Source organism: Schistocerca nitens, chromosome 6, assembly GCF_023898315.1.
Source record: "Schistocerca nitens isolate TAMUIC-IGC-003100 chromosome 6, iqSchNite1.1, whole genome shotgun sequence".
NCBI classification, from domain to species: Eukaryota; Metazoa; Arthropoda; class Insecta; order Orthoptera; family Acrididae; genus Schistocerca; species Schistocerca nitens.
The window spans coordinates 633,967,062-633,985,444 of record NC_064619.1 but is presented as its reverse complement, the minus strand read 5'-3'; the positions used below and the strand labels follow the sequence as shown (position 1 = coordinate 633,985,444).

The following is an 18,383-nucleotide window of genomic DNA, read 5'->3' as shown; positions in this document are numbered from 1 at the left end:
ACAATCTTCTCATCATCAATTCTGTAACTATTGCTACCACTGTCAAAATTTGTTCGAAGATTAAGTTTACAAACCCTTCCAGAATCACAGGTTTAGTTATCTCGCGATTAGTTTCCGGTTAGGCGTTATTACGTGTTCGAACAACACATTTTACGCGTTACTTCCAGAATGGAACTTACGCGACTGCTAGCCAGGGACTGTACTACTGGTCGTTACTAGTGTAGTGATCTAGCCAAATATTTTGTGTCAAAATTTCATTTTCTTGGCTACAACGAGAAGATAATACCTAATCTTGCTCACCTGTTATTCCTGTCAGTCGTTTATTTCGATTCTGGTAGTCCAAATCTATGGATTTCGCTAGTAATTATAACAACACTGATCATTCGCCAACGCAATCAACCACATAATCAGACAGCGATTGGCATTCATCCGTTCGCCTTTATTCCGCTCAGCTCGTATAGCCCCGTCCCCTTTTGTGTGCGGAAAATTTATTCCTAGATGCGACGGAGAATCTCCCGACAGAGACATCACACATTCAAAACCCAAGTAATGTGCCATTCAGAAATCAACTTAAAATGTGTTCAAAAACCAACAGGGAAGCGTTTCAAAATCATATGAATAATCGATAGACAAACGTGCGCTGGATGCTAGGCGCTTTGTGAAACAAGTTTTTTTCCTCAAGAATATTAATTTGGCGCCCCCTTTTCCCGGCAGGATCTAGCTGCTTGCAGCGACTGCTTGCACAGCCAACAGCCGCCTTCCTGTAGCCAGAAGCGGAAGAATCTACTACTCAAACGTGACTCAACTGCGCATGCGCCTGCGCGTAACTGCTAAGAGAAAACCGAATGTAAACAATTGCGCCTTGACGCTCATTGGAAGCAATTTGTTGTTATGAAGCACCGCATAGGCTTCCTAAAGCTTTTGACACATTTACAATTGGGAGACGCTTGCATGAGCACTGTGTGTCGTTATTTTCGTTTCTTTCTCTCGTTTATGTTTTATTGTTGAAGTATTATTCTGCAGTAGCGGGTACAGTAATATCTTTTGTTAGAGTATCCATTCTTACCAGTAAAAAATACAAAAACTTAACTGAAAACTAAAACAATGAAAAATTCCCGGAATTCTAAAAATATCCCTGGTTTTTGCCGGTTTTCTCCCGGATGAAAAAATTCCCGGGTTTTTCCGGATTTCCCGGTTGTCCCAGGTCGTATACACCCTGAAATAGGACCACGTTAACAACTTCAGATCCTCTTCTTCCTTTGTTCTTGTTTTTAGAGGAGTCCGGATACTTTTGATCAGGTAATAAACTAATCAAAATATCTACGGGTGTACTGCCGGACTACAGTGTCCAACGGGCACAATATTTCGGCGATCATACATGTCTCCATCATCAGGTGAACTGACGGACTGAGCTCCTGTGAACGTGGCGGTACGGAGATCCGTGCGCTATGGCTGCTCAAGGGGAACTGGGTTCGGTCGCGGCGGCGGCTGATTTAAATACCCTCCGCCCGCGGCGCACTCCCTCCGCCGTCCGCTCCCCGTGCCACGGTCGCGCGGTGGAACAGATTGCGACGGCGTCTGAGATGACGTCGGTGTGATGGCTCTGTCGGCCGTGGTCGTCACAACTATACGTTTGCTCGATTTACTCTTGATTAACCCAATCGCTGGTTCCCAAGCCTTGCTAAGATTACAGGCACAGTCACGGTTTATGAGATCGTCATTGGTACGAATTTCGATGGCCTCTCTAACAACGGTGTCCCAGTATCTCGACGTCTGTACCAGAATCTTTGTGCGTTCATACTCCATAGCGTGATTTTCCGACAAACATTGGTCAGCGACCGCCGACTTGCTCGGATACATCAGTCGAGTGTGCCTCTGGTGTTCACGGCATCGATCCTCGACGGTACGCATCGTCTCACCAATATCCGACTTGCCACGTTGACACTGAATTTGGTACACGCCGGCCTTCCTCAAACCGAAGTCATCTTTGGCGCTCCCCACCAGTGCACGAGTTTTATTCGGAGGACAAAACACAGTTCCGACCGGGTGTTTTTTTCAAAATGCGGGCGATTTTCCCCGGGAGTGCGCCTGTATATGGAATAAACACAGACAAAATAAAAATCACAGTTCATAAACTTGAAAACTACACTACAGTCAAGACACTTTTAAATAACAAAAACATACCCACTACACGTTCCCCACAACAAAAACACGCAACAAGAACATAGTGATAAGAGACCTCCCAAGACGAGTGTCCCCCCCCCAGGTAATCAAAACAGACTTGACTGCCCAGGGGTACGTCGTCATGGCGGTCCAGCAGACGGGCAACATTAACAGCAAGAGGGCACTATACCAGGTCACACTCCCGGACATCCCCCAAAACAAAAGGAAGATAAAAATGGTCCTGGCTGTGCCTGTCGCCACTTAACCGCTGCGCCATAAAAACAAGACGGTGCAGTGCTTCAGGTGTCATGGCCTAAACCATATCGCCGCCTACTGCACCATGCCAATAAGATACCGAAAGTGCGCCGAGGCCCACGACACAAGAACATGCACACTACAACACACGGACGCACAAATAAGGTGCCCGCTGTGTGGCAAAAACCACCAAGACCGGACACTCCAAAAGCGACTTATGCGGAAGTGGTTTCTCCTCTGAGGAGCCATGAAAGCGTGGCCCAATCACCACAACACCAGACACTATCACAAGAACAACATCGGGAAACACGCAGCAACAACGACCAGGTCCACCATGACAGAGAAAGCTGTAGGGAACCCCACACACACTCCCCCCCCCCCCCACCCCCATGGATCAATTGTTAGGCGTAATGTTGCAGACCATGAACCTCGTCATGGAAATGATGAAGGAATTCAGGGAGCCCAGAAGCAGAACACACAGATCCTCGTTGCCCTTCAGGCAACAGACCAGCAGCCGCTCCCCTCTGCGACTTCCTCAGTAGTATCAAAACCCCATCATGAATAAACGACGAAATATCCAAGGCCTGACAATGTTAATCAAGAGGTCGAGTTCAGAGAACTCATGAAGGATTTCTCCATCGACATATGCATGATGGGGGTACCACCTAAAAAAGGGAATAAAAGCGACAGTACCCAACCACGTTAGCTACCGTAAAGACAGGCCAACCGAAGGCGGAGGAGTGGCCATATACGTAAAAAGAGGGATCCACCACCAGGTATTCTTACCAGCTACCAACAAAATCGAAGCAGTGGCAGTGGAAGTAACCACTGCCATCGGACCCCAAACAATTGTTGCAGTCTACCGACCCCCACAGGACCAGATAGATGGGGGAGACATAGCTGCTCTAGCGCAAATTTAAGGCAAACTCATGTAAGGCGTCAGGCAAATCCAACACCTTCCATGAAAACCCTGACATGATAAGCAAATCCAGTAGTATGTCACATAGCTCAGAATAAATCGTGACATTAAATTAATCAAAGTAATACGAGTAACGAGTGAGCAAATGGAATACCACATACTAACACAAGAATGCCTAAATGCATGTCATACCTTCCCAACATGAGACAGACGCAGTTCCGAGGGGAGAAACGAGAGCAAAAGCCGAGAGCAGAACCGTGTTAAGCTGAAGGCCCTACGATAAGGGACGGACACCCACGTCTCCAGCTAACCGCTAGGACCACCCCCATGCCCATGTTAAAAGCTAGAGCCCTCCAGAAGAACAGTATAGATCTTACGATAACACAAAAAGGGCCACCCCAGTCGCAAGTTTTAGCGTGAGACTTTTTCGCGTCTCTGTTACGTTGCAAACCTTAAAAACATTGCCCCACCACGAAAAGTATAACGTTTCTCATTGGATAGACAGAATTTTTGTGGGCAGAGCTTAAGGTTAACATTGAGACTCTGATTGGTCAGATGAAAACACAGCCAGATGGTTTTTTTAAACCAACTTCGGTAAATTGTAGTAAGGAGAAGTTAGGAGAGAGTTGCTTCCGAGACGGCGAGGTGAGCGGAGCTGTGATGCCCACCGCCCCCTGACAAACACTGGCAAGGTAATGAACGCACGCGATGCCGCATAACAGTGCATGAAGCTTCACTCAGAATTGCAGAAGTCTCATCAATTACATCCCCGTTTTGCGTAATACTAGTGTCAATCGTCAATTAAAGCTCATGGTGTTCACATTTGCCACTTGAACTAAATATCTGAAACGCGATGATTTTTCTGTTATATAGATATTGAGAAGCCACATCAGCCACTGTAATTTACGACAAGTTATATAAGTAATTAAAGATGATTGAGGGTCACTGTAGACCATTTTGATAGTTTTCTCTTTTGTGAAACTTAATTTAAACCTAGATTATAGATGTGATATGGCATAGGTCATCCTTCGATCCATTGTACAACTTGGAAACCCATTCAGGGAATATTCGTTCACATTTTTGTTGAACACATTTGGTTTTTTATCATCCTGTATTAAAACATTTCCTTTTATCAATAGTGCAATTTATAAACAATGTTTTGTGAGTAGAATAAAATTTCCAATAGTAAACTTAACTGCTTTTTCGACGTTATTTTACCAGCTAACTAAAAATAGGGAAGCCTTGAACCTGAAACGTCCCCTTTAAACAATAGTACACTACTGTGCTTAACCTGACACACAATATTTTTTAGCGCAACGTAATCTGACTTTCAAAATTCCCTACAAAAGAATGGCCCTGACTAACATTAAACTATACCTTTCACAAATCACTTACCTCACAAAAATCTTCGCTGCTCAAGCTACTGCAATACAGCGAGCGCCACTACTGCCAGCTAAATAAAAGATTCAAACTATGGAAGCCACTAACTACTGATAGGGATAGTTAGCAAATGAAAGATATTAATAGAGAACAAACAATGTATTTACCTTGATATCATCACACACACACACACACACACACACACACACACACACACACACACACACACACATATATATATATATATATATATATATATATATATATATATATATATATATATATATATAGAGCAGTTCATGACAAATTTCAAAACTCCGCCATCTCTCTCCCCACAGCCACCACTGCTGGCGGCTCACCTCCAACTGCGCAACGCTATGCGCTGTTCACAGCCACCTGCCTAACACTACAATGGTTGAGTATTACAACAATGCAAAGCAGCCACAGACTGCACACAGCACAGCCAGTGATTTTCATACAGAGGTGCCGTTACCAATAAAAAAACCTAAACAGCCTACTTACATAGCCCCCATGCTCCCCACAAAAATTTCACAAATTGTTTTGGACAGTGGCCAATAATGATTTGATAAAAAATTTTTTATAATTACAATAACAAAGATATCAATTGCACACACTTATTGATACAATGTTGGTCAAAAGCTAAAATTTTCTCACAGTCCATAAAGACAGTCCTGATCATTCATCACATTGCAGTGTTTTTCTCAAAGTCTGAGCAGTAAAAGAAAATGCACATGGAAGTAGTGGATTTCCATGCAGTCTTGAAGAAGTAGTGTTGTCCTTCCAACGGAAAGACAGTGCTGACTCGACATGCAGACAGGTAATGGGCCACAACAGAGTAAACCCACAGCAGAGTCAGTCGACGTTTTGAAGAATATTGGTAGTTAGGTCATCATAGAGCAGACCCACTGTAGTCCTGGTAGAGATAATGGTATTGGTGGGCCACTAGAGGCGCAGACACACTGCAGTCCTTGTAGAAATAATGGTATTGATGGATCATCAAAGAGGTAGACCCACTGTAGTCCTTGTAGAGATGGCCAGCAGCCATCTGTTGCAAATGTGCAGGTGCACAATCACCATCGAAGAGTCTTGCGGACAATATAGCAAGTCAATAAACCACCACTTGTGCACTCACAAAGTTTTTGGAATTGTCCTTAGAACCAGCAATGCTGTTATCTAGTCCCTTGCTGAATTATTAACACATGTGCAAACACTAACAGTCCCTACTTCTCACATATTGTCCATATACTATGACCAACAGAAACGTGTGCAATGAAATATAACTTACAAGTCACTTAATTTGATGATCTGGTATCAATTACAATTTTATAGCATAAGAATACAATAACAATGGTATAAAATACATCATTAAAAACATAATAATACAGATAACATTTGTAGGAATAGGGGCTTTACAAAAGAATAGAAATAAATATATACATCAGTGTTACAGGAATTATGACATGAGTACATACATAAAAGATCAGAATAACTTTCACAGAACAGAATTAATAATGTCTAAACATCTTTACAAAGTAAATAACATATTATTAATGCCAATTGTATTTGAGGATAACAGTATTCCTCATCATAGTGAATGTAACAGTATTCCTCATCATAGTGAATGTAACTTAGTATTAGAAGAGAAAAAAGTTCTATGAAACAGTACACAGAGACAGGAAGAAAACAAATACACAAGGGTACACAAACACATAGGGGGATAACACAATGGAAAGGACAGGGTTCGTTTTCAGTGTAACTTTTGGTACTGCAGTATTTTGCGAACAAAACCTATTTTGTTCTTGGAGATCTCCCTTCGTTCATCATTATTCCCAAAAAGTCCTATCTATACCTGCTTTCTGTATTCTATTCATATTTCTTTCAAAATAATTATTTCTCAGTGCACAATACTCATTTTTGCCAAATCTGTTTCATATAACCTCCAAAGCATTCTTTTCCTATTCTCCATAGTTAGGTTCTTATATAGTCTACCCCCTCTTAAGCTAACTTAAATCTACTGAGCTCAGATATTAAACTAAGGGATGAGGCAATGCAGCAGCATAAAACAATTAAGACAAACAACAATGATAAAAAATAGAAAAGGCAAAGCAAGCAGCATAAATTAGCAAAGCAAATGCAATATTACAACTAATATAAGGCAATGAGCAGCAAACAAGAAAAATAAATCTGGCTTAGCAGAGTAATACAAATTCAAATTCAGCAACACTATGCCTGGCAAACAGCAGCAGAAAATGAAATATCTAAACATGACATAGCTCAAGCAGAAAAAATAGTACACTAAAGATAACAATGCAGATAAGGGAAATGTATAATCACATCTTAATGTCTAAGTAATTAAAGTGGTGCACCACAGGAAGTTATTCTATCAAAAAATATTACCCAGTAGTTGAAAAGAAAATTCCGTATGCAATTCCTGTGAAGGGAAATATCTTTTTATGCCCCTTCGTTTTTTTGAATAGATCATAAAATTATTTACTGGATCTGTAGGCATAAAATATTTATATTAGTACATCTATAAAATTTTATTTTAACCAATGCTGCAGTGCAGCTAGAGACTAGATATTAAACAAAATGAGTAAATATGTAAAAAGGAAGGCATGAAACATCATTCATTAGCCATAGGGCATTTCATAAGGTAGTACAGAAAATCTCTCAACTCTCGTAGAAAGACGCTTGTCATAATCAGGTGTGCAGATGTAAAAATATTTCTCGTCATTTCATTAGGCATTTCTGTAAATATCATAAATTAAGAGCTCCACAGTGTCAACATATGTTTTCAAGTTCGACCGTGTCGTTTTTGCGATGCTCTCTACAAAGGAACGTCAATAGCGAGGATAATGGCCTCCCTTTTTTTTTTCTACCTGTGCCGCTGGAAGGCACACGCTAATGACTTTTTTTCTCAGGCGGCTGTCGCCCATCTGGGTGCCCACGACGTATTACGTGCAGGTGGTCACTTAACTTTCTTATGGAAATATTTACGACAGCAGTTTCCGCTACAGTGGCAGTCTTATATAAAAACATTTCACCGGTCAAGAATTAGCGTTGCAAATCTGTAGAAACAAAATCCTATAAATATAAGTGTCCAAAAAAAAAATATTCGTCAGCATTGTGATACAGTCACACATTTACACACATTTCATAACCTTGAAGTACGATTCTTGGGTTCCAACAACCTTTTCCACAAGTCAGAGTCCCTAATCACTTTTCATTACTCCTTACCTTATTACACATATACATATTCGTCGACACGTCAATCTTGCGACGACACTTCACTATTTCATCGTAATAAATACATAGCATAATCAAATTCCCCATATAGCATCAAATTGTTTATCATAAACATACCTCAACAGCATAATACACATCGTCGTCGTAAAAATAACATCATAATACCTCAGTCAACTCTCAAAACCGTCGTAGCATCCTCCAATAATTTCAAAACCTAAAAAAAATTCTCTGCTCATGTCAAAAGTGTCATCCGCATCAAACGCACTTCAAAAATCATGATCCCATACCAAATACATCATTCAAAGTTCTCATAGTATCACAATGGTTCCAAAAAAATATGAACAGTTCACAAAGTACTGACAAAATGCAGTTTCATACGTGTGAAGTTATCCAACTGTGTAATTGCGTAAACATGTGTCACTGATGTAGTAAAAAAAAATGTTTATCTCTCAGTTAAATGATCAGATAGCTGTGTAATTTTGTGTTAGAGAAATATGGTACCGATGTGCAAAGTTGTATAAGCAAATACCATATTAGCTAGGGCTCCTTGTGGTTGCCACACACATGGTACACAAAGTAAGCGTGTACCCCCCTGAGGATTAATGTAATTATACCCTCAGGTGTTACAGATTACAGCAATGGAATGAAATGTATGACGCAAAACTTCCTTTGCAATTTAAAAGTCTTTAAAAATAAATGTTTTAAGTACAAAATTAATCTCTCAAATACATGTACTGTAGCGCTAAACTGTGCGTCTTGTCGCAACATAATCTCTGTGGAAGTGTCGTAGTTATCGTCCTCCGAAAGCTAAGTTCTGCAGAAGTCAATGTACTTACCTCATGATAAACAAAAGTGAAATGCTTTGCGTATAGATATCGTAGTTATTACGCTTATTGTTGTGATGAAGAAAGTACTGTACTGTAACATATTGTTGTGCCACGAAAAAGGCTGTCTCATTGTTGCTATACCACAAAAGTTACTAATAAAACATGTTTTTCTTTCTAAAAGAATTCAGAAAACTGTGCAGATATGAAATAGATACACCGCAAAAGCAACATTGTAAATTGTCACTGATTAGTAGCGTCGTGATAAAACCGTGTAGTTGTCACATAAACTAACCTCTGTGTCATCTGGTATCTCTCAGAAAGCACTTTAATTTCAGAATGTATTTTCAAATAAACCAAAATGTTGCATTAAAATCTCATTAGCAGTACCAGTATGTGTCCTAAGTATGTAAGCCTGATAGTCGTTACGTAATAGTGCAACTAACAAGCAAGAATGCACACACACAATAACACTGTGTCGTCTGTTCACAATAACAATGCATTCGTAATTTCTGTTTAAATAAGTTCTCTTGGTTCTTGATTGGATATTTAACTTCAAACATTGTTGTATGTTAACAGATTCTAAGTCTGACAAAGCTTACTAGTAATGTAAAGTGAAAATTTATATGGCAAAGACAAAGTTAAAAAGCAGATTATCTTTCTATAAACGGTTTTACATGTGAAATGTGGTGTAAACCTTTACTCTTCATAGTACTCAGAGTTTGAACTTGAATGCAATTATCGTGCGGTATACGTCGGTAAAGAATACTGGAATTTTTCTCAAGGTTAGCGTCTATGTTATTTTTCCCTGAGCCAGCTGGCGCACGCGGCTGCCTGCTGTGCGGGTCATTGTCTGTCTCTTTGTTGGCGCGCGTCGTTAATGGGATTTGGAGACCGAACTTCTACAAATTCGCCTTGCCGAGAGGGCCCAGCTCTGTTATAATCCCGCCAGTTCTGATGAAATTCAGGTCTGTCGTTATGTCGGTAGTTTACATAGTTTCTTGTTTGTCAGTCATGTGGTGGAGAATTTCTCCCGGAATCGTAACTGCGCGCCGAACTGTTGCGCCTGAAGTTATTCTGCCTTTTTTTTTTTTAACAGCCTATAGTCAAAATCATCATGTCGGCAAGTCGCATGTCGGTCATTGTTACGTCGATTCGGCGGTTCCATCTCAAAATTCGGTGTACCTTGCCAATTTCTTTCATAATTTCCGAAGTGACCTGTGTTGTTATTTTGTGTCTGTTCCGTATTTCTATGTCCCTCTTCCCGTACTGGAGCGCGAGCGTCCTCTGAAATACGTAATTCTTGTATTACTTGCGTCAACTGATCTTGTACTTCCCGGATTTCTCTTTTGTACTGTATATTGATTTGATTTTGATATTGTTTGAATTTTCTAATTTCTTCGTACTCTTCAGTGTCAGTGAAGGCTACAGGTCTTGTGTCATTCAGATCATCATCTACCTTTGTAGATAAGTTAGTGACCTGATCCGAAAATTCGGCTACTTTCTCTGATAGTGAATACATTTCCTCAGTGTGTTTTTCTGAACCAAGTTTCAGAGTGTCCATTTGTGTTGAAATCGAATCTACTGTGTCCTTCAAGTTTTCCTGAGTTTTTGCAAGTTGCGTAACCGAATCGGTAGATGCAACTGAGTCAAATTTAGCTTGTAAGGTCTCATGATTTTCATGAACAGTAGTTTGCAGTTCTTTTATGGCTGCTTCGTGATTCTGTAGTGCATTTTCATGACGCGAAAAAATAGGTTGGAAATGCTCACAAATTTGTGTTTTTACGTCGTTACAGACTTTTTGACATTTCGATTCAATGTGATTTAACTCATTAGTTAAATCCTCACGTGTGTGTTCAAGTGTGGTGTCTAACTTTTTAAGATTTTGTTCCACTGTGTCTAACTTTTGAAGATTTTGTTCCATTCTGTCTAACTGTTGCTGTATTTGTCTCTCATTTTATTCCATTGTGTCTAATTTTTGTAGCTGTTGCTGTGTTTGTCTCTGATTTTGTTCCATTTGCTGCATTAATTGCAATAATAATGTGTTAGTGTCTGGAATCGGTTCCTCTATGCTTTTCGGCACTGAATTTGCACCGGCAACATTTACATTTTGACAAGCAGAAAATGTGTCTTGACTTATTTGAGAAAACGGTGAGGACCCTAAACCTGAATCTACAGTATTTGCGAGATTGTTTCCTGTCATTTCGGATTCCTGAGGCGAGCTGTTGCCGACCGATCGAACGATAATGCTTCCCTGTTCTCTAATTGTTTCACTGTCTACACCATTGTTTGCAGCCCACTCCATTTTCCTATGCACAGTTACCAAATTACTACTATGAACGTCTGTTAATTCATTACACAGTGGTGCTGGCAAGCTACGCTCGTCGTCACTATTATTTCTCAGTTTGCTTTGGAGCCTAGTGTTACGTTTTTCACACGCCATTATTGTCACAGTATTTCACACGACAACACAGAAAAACACAATTTGAAGAGCAAAAATAGGGGAACACATTAACATAGCACTGAAAATAATATCTAGTTAATTGCAGCTGCGAAATACTTGGTGCAAATCTACATGCATACCACAACTGTTCTACTGTACAACAATGAAAGACCGCAACTACAAAGGAGATTCTCTCTACAATTACACGCTAGCAATAAACAAAATTTACACTAATTACACAAACTACAAGAAAAAAAAATCAGAAGATTCCAGTGAGGTATCCTCGGCTAAGGGTCGACATATGAAACGTCCCCTTTCAATAATAGTACACTACTGTGCTTAACCTGACACACAATATTTTTTAGCGCAACGCAATCTGACTTTCAAAATTCCCTACAAAAGAATGGCCCTGACTAACATTAAACTATACCTTTCACAAATCACTTACCTCACAAAAATCTTCGCTGCTCAAGCTACTGCAATACAGCGAGCGCCACTACTGCCAGCTAAATAAAAGATTCAAACTATGGAAGCCACTAACTACTGATAGGGATAGTTAGCAAATGAAAGATATTAATAGAGAACAAACAATGTATTTACCTTGATATCATCACACACACACACACACACACACACACACACACACACACACACACACACACACACACACACACATATATATATATATATATATATATATATATATATATATATATATATATATATATAGAGCAGTTCATGACAAATTTCAAAACTCCGCCATCTCTCTCCCCACATCCACCACTGCTGGCGGCTCACCTCCAACTGCGCAACGCTACGCGCTGTTCACAGCCAGCTGCCTAACACTACAATGGTTGAGTATTACAACAATGCAAAGCAGCCACAGACTGCACACAGCACAGCCACTGATTTTCATACAGAGGTGGCGTTACCAATAAAAAAACCTAAACAGCCTACTTACAAACCCTTTCCACTAAATTTAGCTGGTATTAAGATTCTTTTACAGGGAGTGCAGTGGAGCTGATGCTGCAATCATTAAGCATTTGGTTATATCATCGCTAGTCTCACTGAACTCTTCTGAACTCTACATGTCATGTGTGGTCTGGCGTCTCCTTACCAGCAACAAGTCTCAGGTTCACACTAGACAATTCCCTAAAAAAAAAAAAAAAAAAAAAAAAAAAAAAAAAAAAACACGCTCAGAGCGTCGTTGCGCGAAAGTGGTAGGGAGACACGATATAGAACAAACAGACACCACGCAGAATGTTAGACTCATAATAGGGGGAGACTTCAATGCCAAACACCCTGATTGGAATTCTAGAGTAACCTCCAGAGCAGGCGCGAAACTGCAACAACTAGCGCGCACCCACCACTTCGAAACATGGGGTCCAGTCGAGCCCACACATTTTCCAAAAAATTGGAGGCAGGCCCGACGTGTTAGACATAGCTCTAACTGGGAGGAACACAGGGTTTGTGGCCGCAAGGACAATCACCAGAATGTCCTCCGATCATAACCCAGTGATTCTGGAGGTCGATGTGGGAGAATGGGTAGCATTCCCACGGTACCAGACGTCGTACAAACGTACAGACTAGGAGCGATACCAAGAAACTGTCGCCACTGATATCGCTCGCGCTCCGCCACCTACTGCCGAAACAGTAGAACAAGCGCTACAAGACCTAACAGGCACCATCTTGCAGGCAGCCGAAGAAGCCACCCCTCCACAAAGGGATGGCCCACCGCAGCAAATACAGCTCCCGGAACACTTGCTAGCTCAAATTCGACATAAGAACAGAGTGGCAAAAAAGTGGAAGATCACCAGAAATCAAGCCACCAGGAGCCTGCTCAATCGTCTATAGAGAGAACTGAAGGTAGCGCTCAATGAGCACAGAAACCAGCAATGGCAAAACCGCATCACAGCTCTCAAAGTACACGATCATACACTATGGCGCTAGGACGCCTCCACTGCACGGAGAGCGGGGACTGACCTACAGCCATGCTGGGAAGGCCAACGCCCTCGCCGACTCCTTCGAGAAGCAGTTCCAAGCGGCAGAACCCCAGGATGAAGAGCATGAAGAGGCAGTCAGTCGTCAACCGGCTGTCTTCCTCAATGCCGAGGAGGACCCAGAGGACCAACCCATACTTTTTGCCCCCGAGGACGTGGCAAGAGTAATTAGGTCCCTCCCAACAAAAAAGGCGCCGCGGCACGACAGTGTCACTAATCAGTTAGTCAAAAATCTCCCACCCATAGCAATCACACACCTCGCGAACGTCCTCAACGAGATTACTCGATACCGCGAGTTCCCAGCTTGCTGGAAACATGCGGAAGTGGTCGCGATACACAAACCAAGGAAAGACCCTCTATTCCCGCAGAACTACAGGCCGATTAGCCTCTTGACAACTCTCAGCAAGATCTATGAGCGCCTCCTGCTAAAACCCATACAAGAACATATTTCCAGAGAGCAACTCCTACTGTATTTCCAATTTGGGTTCCGGCAGAACCACTCTGCCCCACAACAGGTCATGAGCATGGTTGAAGCAGCCACAGAGGGCTTCAACCACAGAGGCTACTGCGGTATAGTGCTACTAGATGTAGCCAAAGCCTTTGACTCAGAATAGCATAGAGGGCTACTATACAAGTTGTACACACAAGGGTTTCCCGGGAGCATAGTTAAGTTGATCAAAAGCTATCTCACGAATAGGACTTTATCTGTCAAAGTAGAAACTGCCACTTCCACCAAAAGGCGTATTCGTGCTGGGGTGCCACAGGGATCCGTCCTGGGGCCTGTTTTGAACAGTCTGTACAATGCGGACATTCCAACGCCCCCCCCCCCCCCCTGGTGCACACTGCGCAGTACGCAGACGACACAGCCTTCTACACGAGAAATGCGAACAAGGACCTGGTCATCCGTAGGCTACAAAGGGTTTTAGACGACACAAAAACTTCGGCCCATCGCTGGCGCATCACCATCAACTCCGAAAAGACACAGGCAATGCTGATTAACCGTAGGCTCGGAAGGCGCGAACCTCCTCAACGTCCTCCCCCCCCCCCTCTATCTTCACCTAAATGGAACCCAACTGCCCTGGCGCAGAACCGCCAAGTACCTTGGCGCAACCTTGGACTCTCGTCTCACGTGGAAAGCCCACATAGACGAGGTCCACAGGAAGGTCTGCGCCAGAATGTCAATCCTATACACAATCCTGAACTCAACCAGCTCCCTTCCCTGCCCAGTAGCAGTAAACGTGTATCTGGCCCTGAACCGGCCAGTCATGGAATATGCGTGCCCTGTCTGGGGATACGCGGCGAAGCAGCACCTGGACCAACTCCAGAGGCTGCAGAACCGCGCCCTCAGGGGGGCATTGCATTTACCCCTTGGATTCCCCATACATGATCTGCACGCCGCAGTTGAAATCCCACTCCTGAGAGAGCGTTTCCAGGATCTGGCAAGGGTTTTCTATGAAGGTTCTTCCAGATCGGGAAACGCCCTCATCCACTCCCTAGGTCGGTACGACATGTCCCGCGACAAGCACAAGCGCCTTATGACGATCTTCGACGATTAAGTCGAAGAGAAAATCCCAACACCCAATCCCTTAATCCTGTTCCTTCCAATATAACACCAATCATCTCGCCTACCTCAGGCAAGCACTAGACACATACAGAACAATCATCACATATCACAGACACCAAAGAACAATAGAAAATTCACACACACACGTTCACAGGGGAGTAATAGCCGAAAGGCTACAAAGTCCCCCTCAAACTTCCCCAAAGAGGGGAAAGTAAAAGATGAGAGCAGCAGTCAGTTCACCTGATGATGGCGACATCTATGATCGCCGAAATATTGTGCCAGTTGGACACTGTAGACCGGCAGTACACCCGTGGATATTTTGATTACATAGTAAACTGTCGGGGATCTTCTTTCGCCGATTTATATACAGACTGCCGGACACCTGTCGGTAGACCACCACAGTGGTGGGGCTCAGCAGCTGACGCCGGCGCCACTCTGCTGCCGCAGGTGGTGCTGCGGCTGATCCCGTGCGCGGCGCTGTCGCTGCTGATCGCGTGGCTGGTGCGCACGCTGCTGCGCAACGGCCGGCAGCACGCGGCGCTGACGGGCCGTTCGCGGCGCGCGCACCGCACCACGCGCATGCTGGTGGCCGTGCTGCTGCTGTTCCTGGCCACCGAGGTGCCCAGCGGCGTGCTCGGGCTGCTGAGCGTGCTGCTGCGGCCCTGCTTCTTCCTCGGCTGCTACAAGCTGTTCGGCGAGGTGATGGACATGCTGGCGCTCACCAACGGCGCCGTCAACTTCGTGCTGTACTGCGCCATGAGCCGGCAGTTCCGCACCTCCTTCTCGCAGCTGTTCTGCCCCGCGCTGCTGCTGAGCAAGCGCAAGGCGCCGCCCGCCTCGCTGACGCAGTCCACGTGTGTATGATGGCGCGGGGCGGCCGGGCTCGCGCTCGCCGCCGCCGACTCCTCGGACAGCCAGTACGCTCCCACCAGCAGGGCCACCTGCGCCGAGCACGCCCTCTGAAGCGAGCCGCGGCTCGCCCGTCGAAGCACCCGTGCGCTGCGTCTCGTGGGGACAATCCGCAGTCGGGGATGTTTGTGTGGTTGACAGTCCGGTGATTTCCACAAAAATGTCAAAAGACTGATATTTTATACCACAAAAATAATGTACATACATTACTATGTTACTGTAATTATTAACAGTTTTCAAGCACAAGTACAAATGCTTTCGATGTAAGATTCACACAACTCCTTTTGACACTTCTCAGTGAACATTGTGTGTTAAGAAACTTCCTGGCAGATTGAAACTGTGTGCCGCACCGTGGCTCGAACTCGTGACCTTTGCCTTTCACGGGCAAGTGCTCTACCGACTGAGCTACCCGAGCACGACTCAAGACCCGTCCCCACAGCTTCACTTCCGCCAGTACCTCGTCTCCTACCTTCCAAACTATACAGAAGCTCTCCTGCGAACCTTGCAGAACTAGCACTCGTGAAAGAAAGGATATTGCGGAGACATGGCTTAGCCACAGCCTGGGGTATGTTTCTTCTTTCAGGAGTGCTAGTTCTGCAAGGTTCGCAGGAGAGCTTCTGTAAAGTTTGGAAGGTAGGTGACGAGGTACTGGCAGAAGTAAAGCTGTGGACCGGGTGTGAGTCGTGCTCGGGTAGCTCAGTCGGTAGAGCACTTGCCCGCGAAAGACAAAGGTCCCGAGTTCGAGTCTCGGTCCGACACACAGTTTTAATCTGCCAGGAAGTTTCATATCAGCGTACACTCCGCTGTAGAGTGAAAATTTCATTCTAGAATTTTATGTTAGTTTTGGTAAACAGTTTTGGTATACAGTTATCAATAGATTATTATATTTTAACTAAAGTTCAGTCTTGATCACAACACTTATGTCTCAATAACATAGGTGACCGGTTTCGGTTATTTTTACATAACCATCTTCAGACCAGTGAATTAATTTTAGAAAATACTAGAAACCAATCTTTAAATAAAACGGAAGTGTCTAATGATGACAAAATTTTTAACAAAATAAAATAAAATTAATTATACCCATGGCTTCCTTGGAGGATGGTAGGCGGAGCTCTCCTCAGCTGCTACGAAGTCAACTGATGGTTATGGGTGCTGAGCATGAGCTTAAATATGCAGAGGCTCCGCCTACTTCCTCTCACACTACTTCACAACTGCCAATCAGCGTTCATAATATGACGCTATCGTCAAAGTATAAAAATACGAAATACACTAGTAACATAAAATTGATTCATTTAAAATGTCTGATTAACAGATAGTTACTATGTGTAAAACTTATTTATATTTTAGATAAAAACGGTAAACTACGATGTGTAATAGCTGTGCCCTCTATGGGCAAACTTAACACTATTATAGTGTCAATTACATCAAAGATGTGAAAGTCTTTGGAGCTGTGGTATACATCGATTATACCGCGTCGGCTACATCACAACTGCATCTTTGTTGGATGTTGCATAATCGTCTTACTTTAACTGTAGTTTTCATAGCAATATTCTTTATAGCAGTAGGGTAGCAGCCAAGAGTACGTTCCGCATTATGTATGTCTGAATAACTGATGAGACTGCTGATTAAATATTTAGAACTCATCGATCTAATATTTTTTATAATAATCAATTTCAATTTAATAAAAATTTTATATCTTTCATAGCATATTTTTCATACACAGCTTTTTCCATGTGTATAACTAACCTTATATTATAAAACAAAAGAGTAGGTGCATCTTCATTATAAAATTTCATCAAAAAGGTCGTAAAAATATTTTTTCGCGAAAATCTAATCGTTCATTGAGCAGCATTGATGATTTGGTTTTCAAATGAGCACATATCTCGATTTCTTCTAAGATATTCATAAGGAAGCCTTTATTGGCATAATGAAGAACTTGTAAATTCTGCTCTACTGTTCCCTCTGCATGATTATTGAATGCATATGTTACTAGTGTATTTCCTATTTTTATACTTTGACGATAGCGTCATATTATGAACGCTGATTGGCAATTGTGAAGTAGTGTGATAGGAAGTAGGCGGAGCCTCTGCTTATTTAAGCTCATGCTCAGCACTCATAACCATCAGTTGCCTTCTTAGCAGCTGAGGAGAGCTCTGCCTACCATCCTCCAAGGAAGCCATGGGTATAATTTATTTTTTTTTATCTTATTAAAAATTTTGTCATCATTAGACACTTTCATTTTATTTAAATATTGGTTTCTAGTATTTTCTAAAATTAATTCACAAGTCTGAAGATGGTTATGTAAAAATAACCGAAACCGGTCACCTATGTTATTGAGACATAAGTGTTGTGATCAAGACTGAACTTTAGTTAAAATATAATTTTATGTTAAATCTCCAAATGTCGACAACCAGTTACTTTTGAAGAACTAAGCCGTGGCATTAGATTATACTGTTTCGAAGTGAGTGACAGGACACAGGTTTCCCTTAAGACCAGGCCTAAAATCTTTTATCAGAAACTGACATTAAAGGACTCCAGCATACTGTGGAGCCATACTAAACTTATATGTGCTACCCAATTCACTTATTCCCTTCTTGAACTCGTGTTAGACTGTGTATGCTGTTATACTGCTGCTACTTATTGGTGTTGTCAATATGGC

The 18,383-nt window shown here is 42.6% G+C and overlaps 1 protein-coding gene across 1 annotated transcript in view; it reads left to right on the top strand.

Moving 5' to 3' along the window:
* Nucleotides 1-15,679, top strand: part of LOC126263544 (G-protein coupled receptor dmsr-1-like) — a 106,633-nt gene extending 90,954 nt beyond the window's left edge. The window contains exon 4 of the mRNA XM_049960636.1: nt 15,263-15,679. Coding sequence (XP_049816593.1) covers nt 15,263-15,679 — 417 coding nt within the window. The remainder of the gene's footprint in view (nt 1-15,262) is intronic.
* Nucleotides 15,680-18,383: the final 2,704 nt, after the last annotated feature.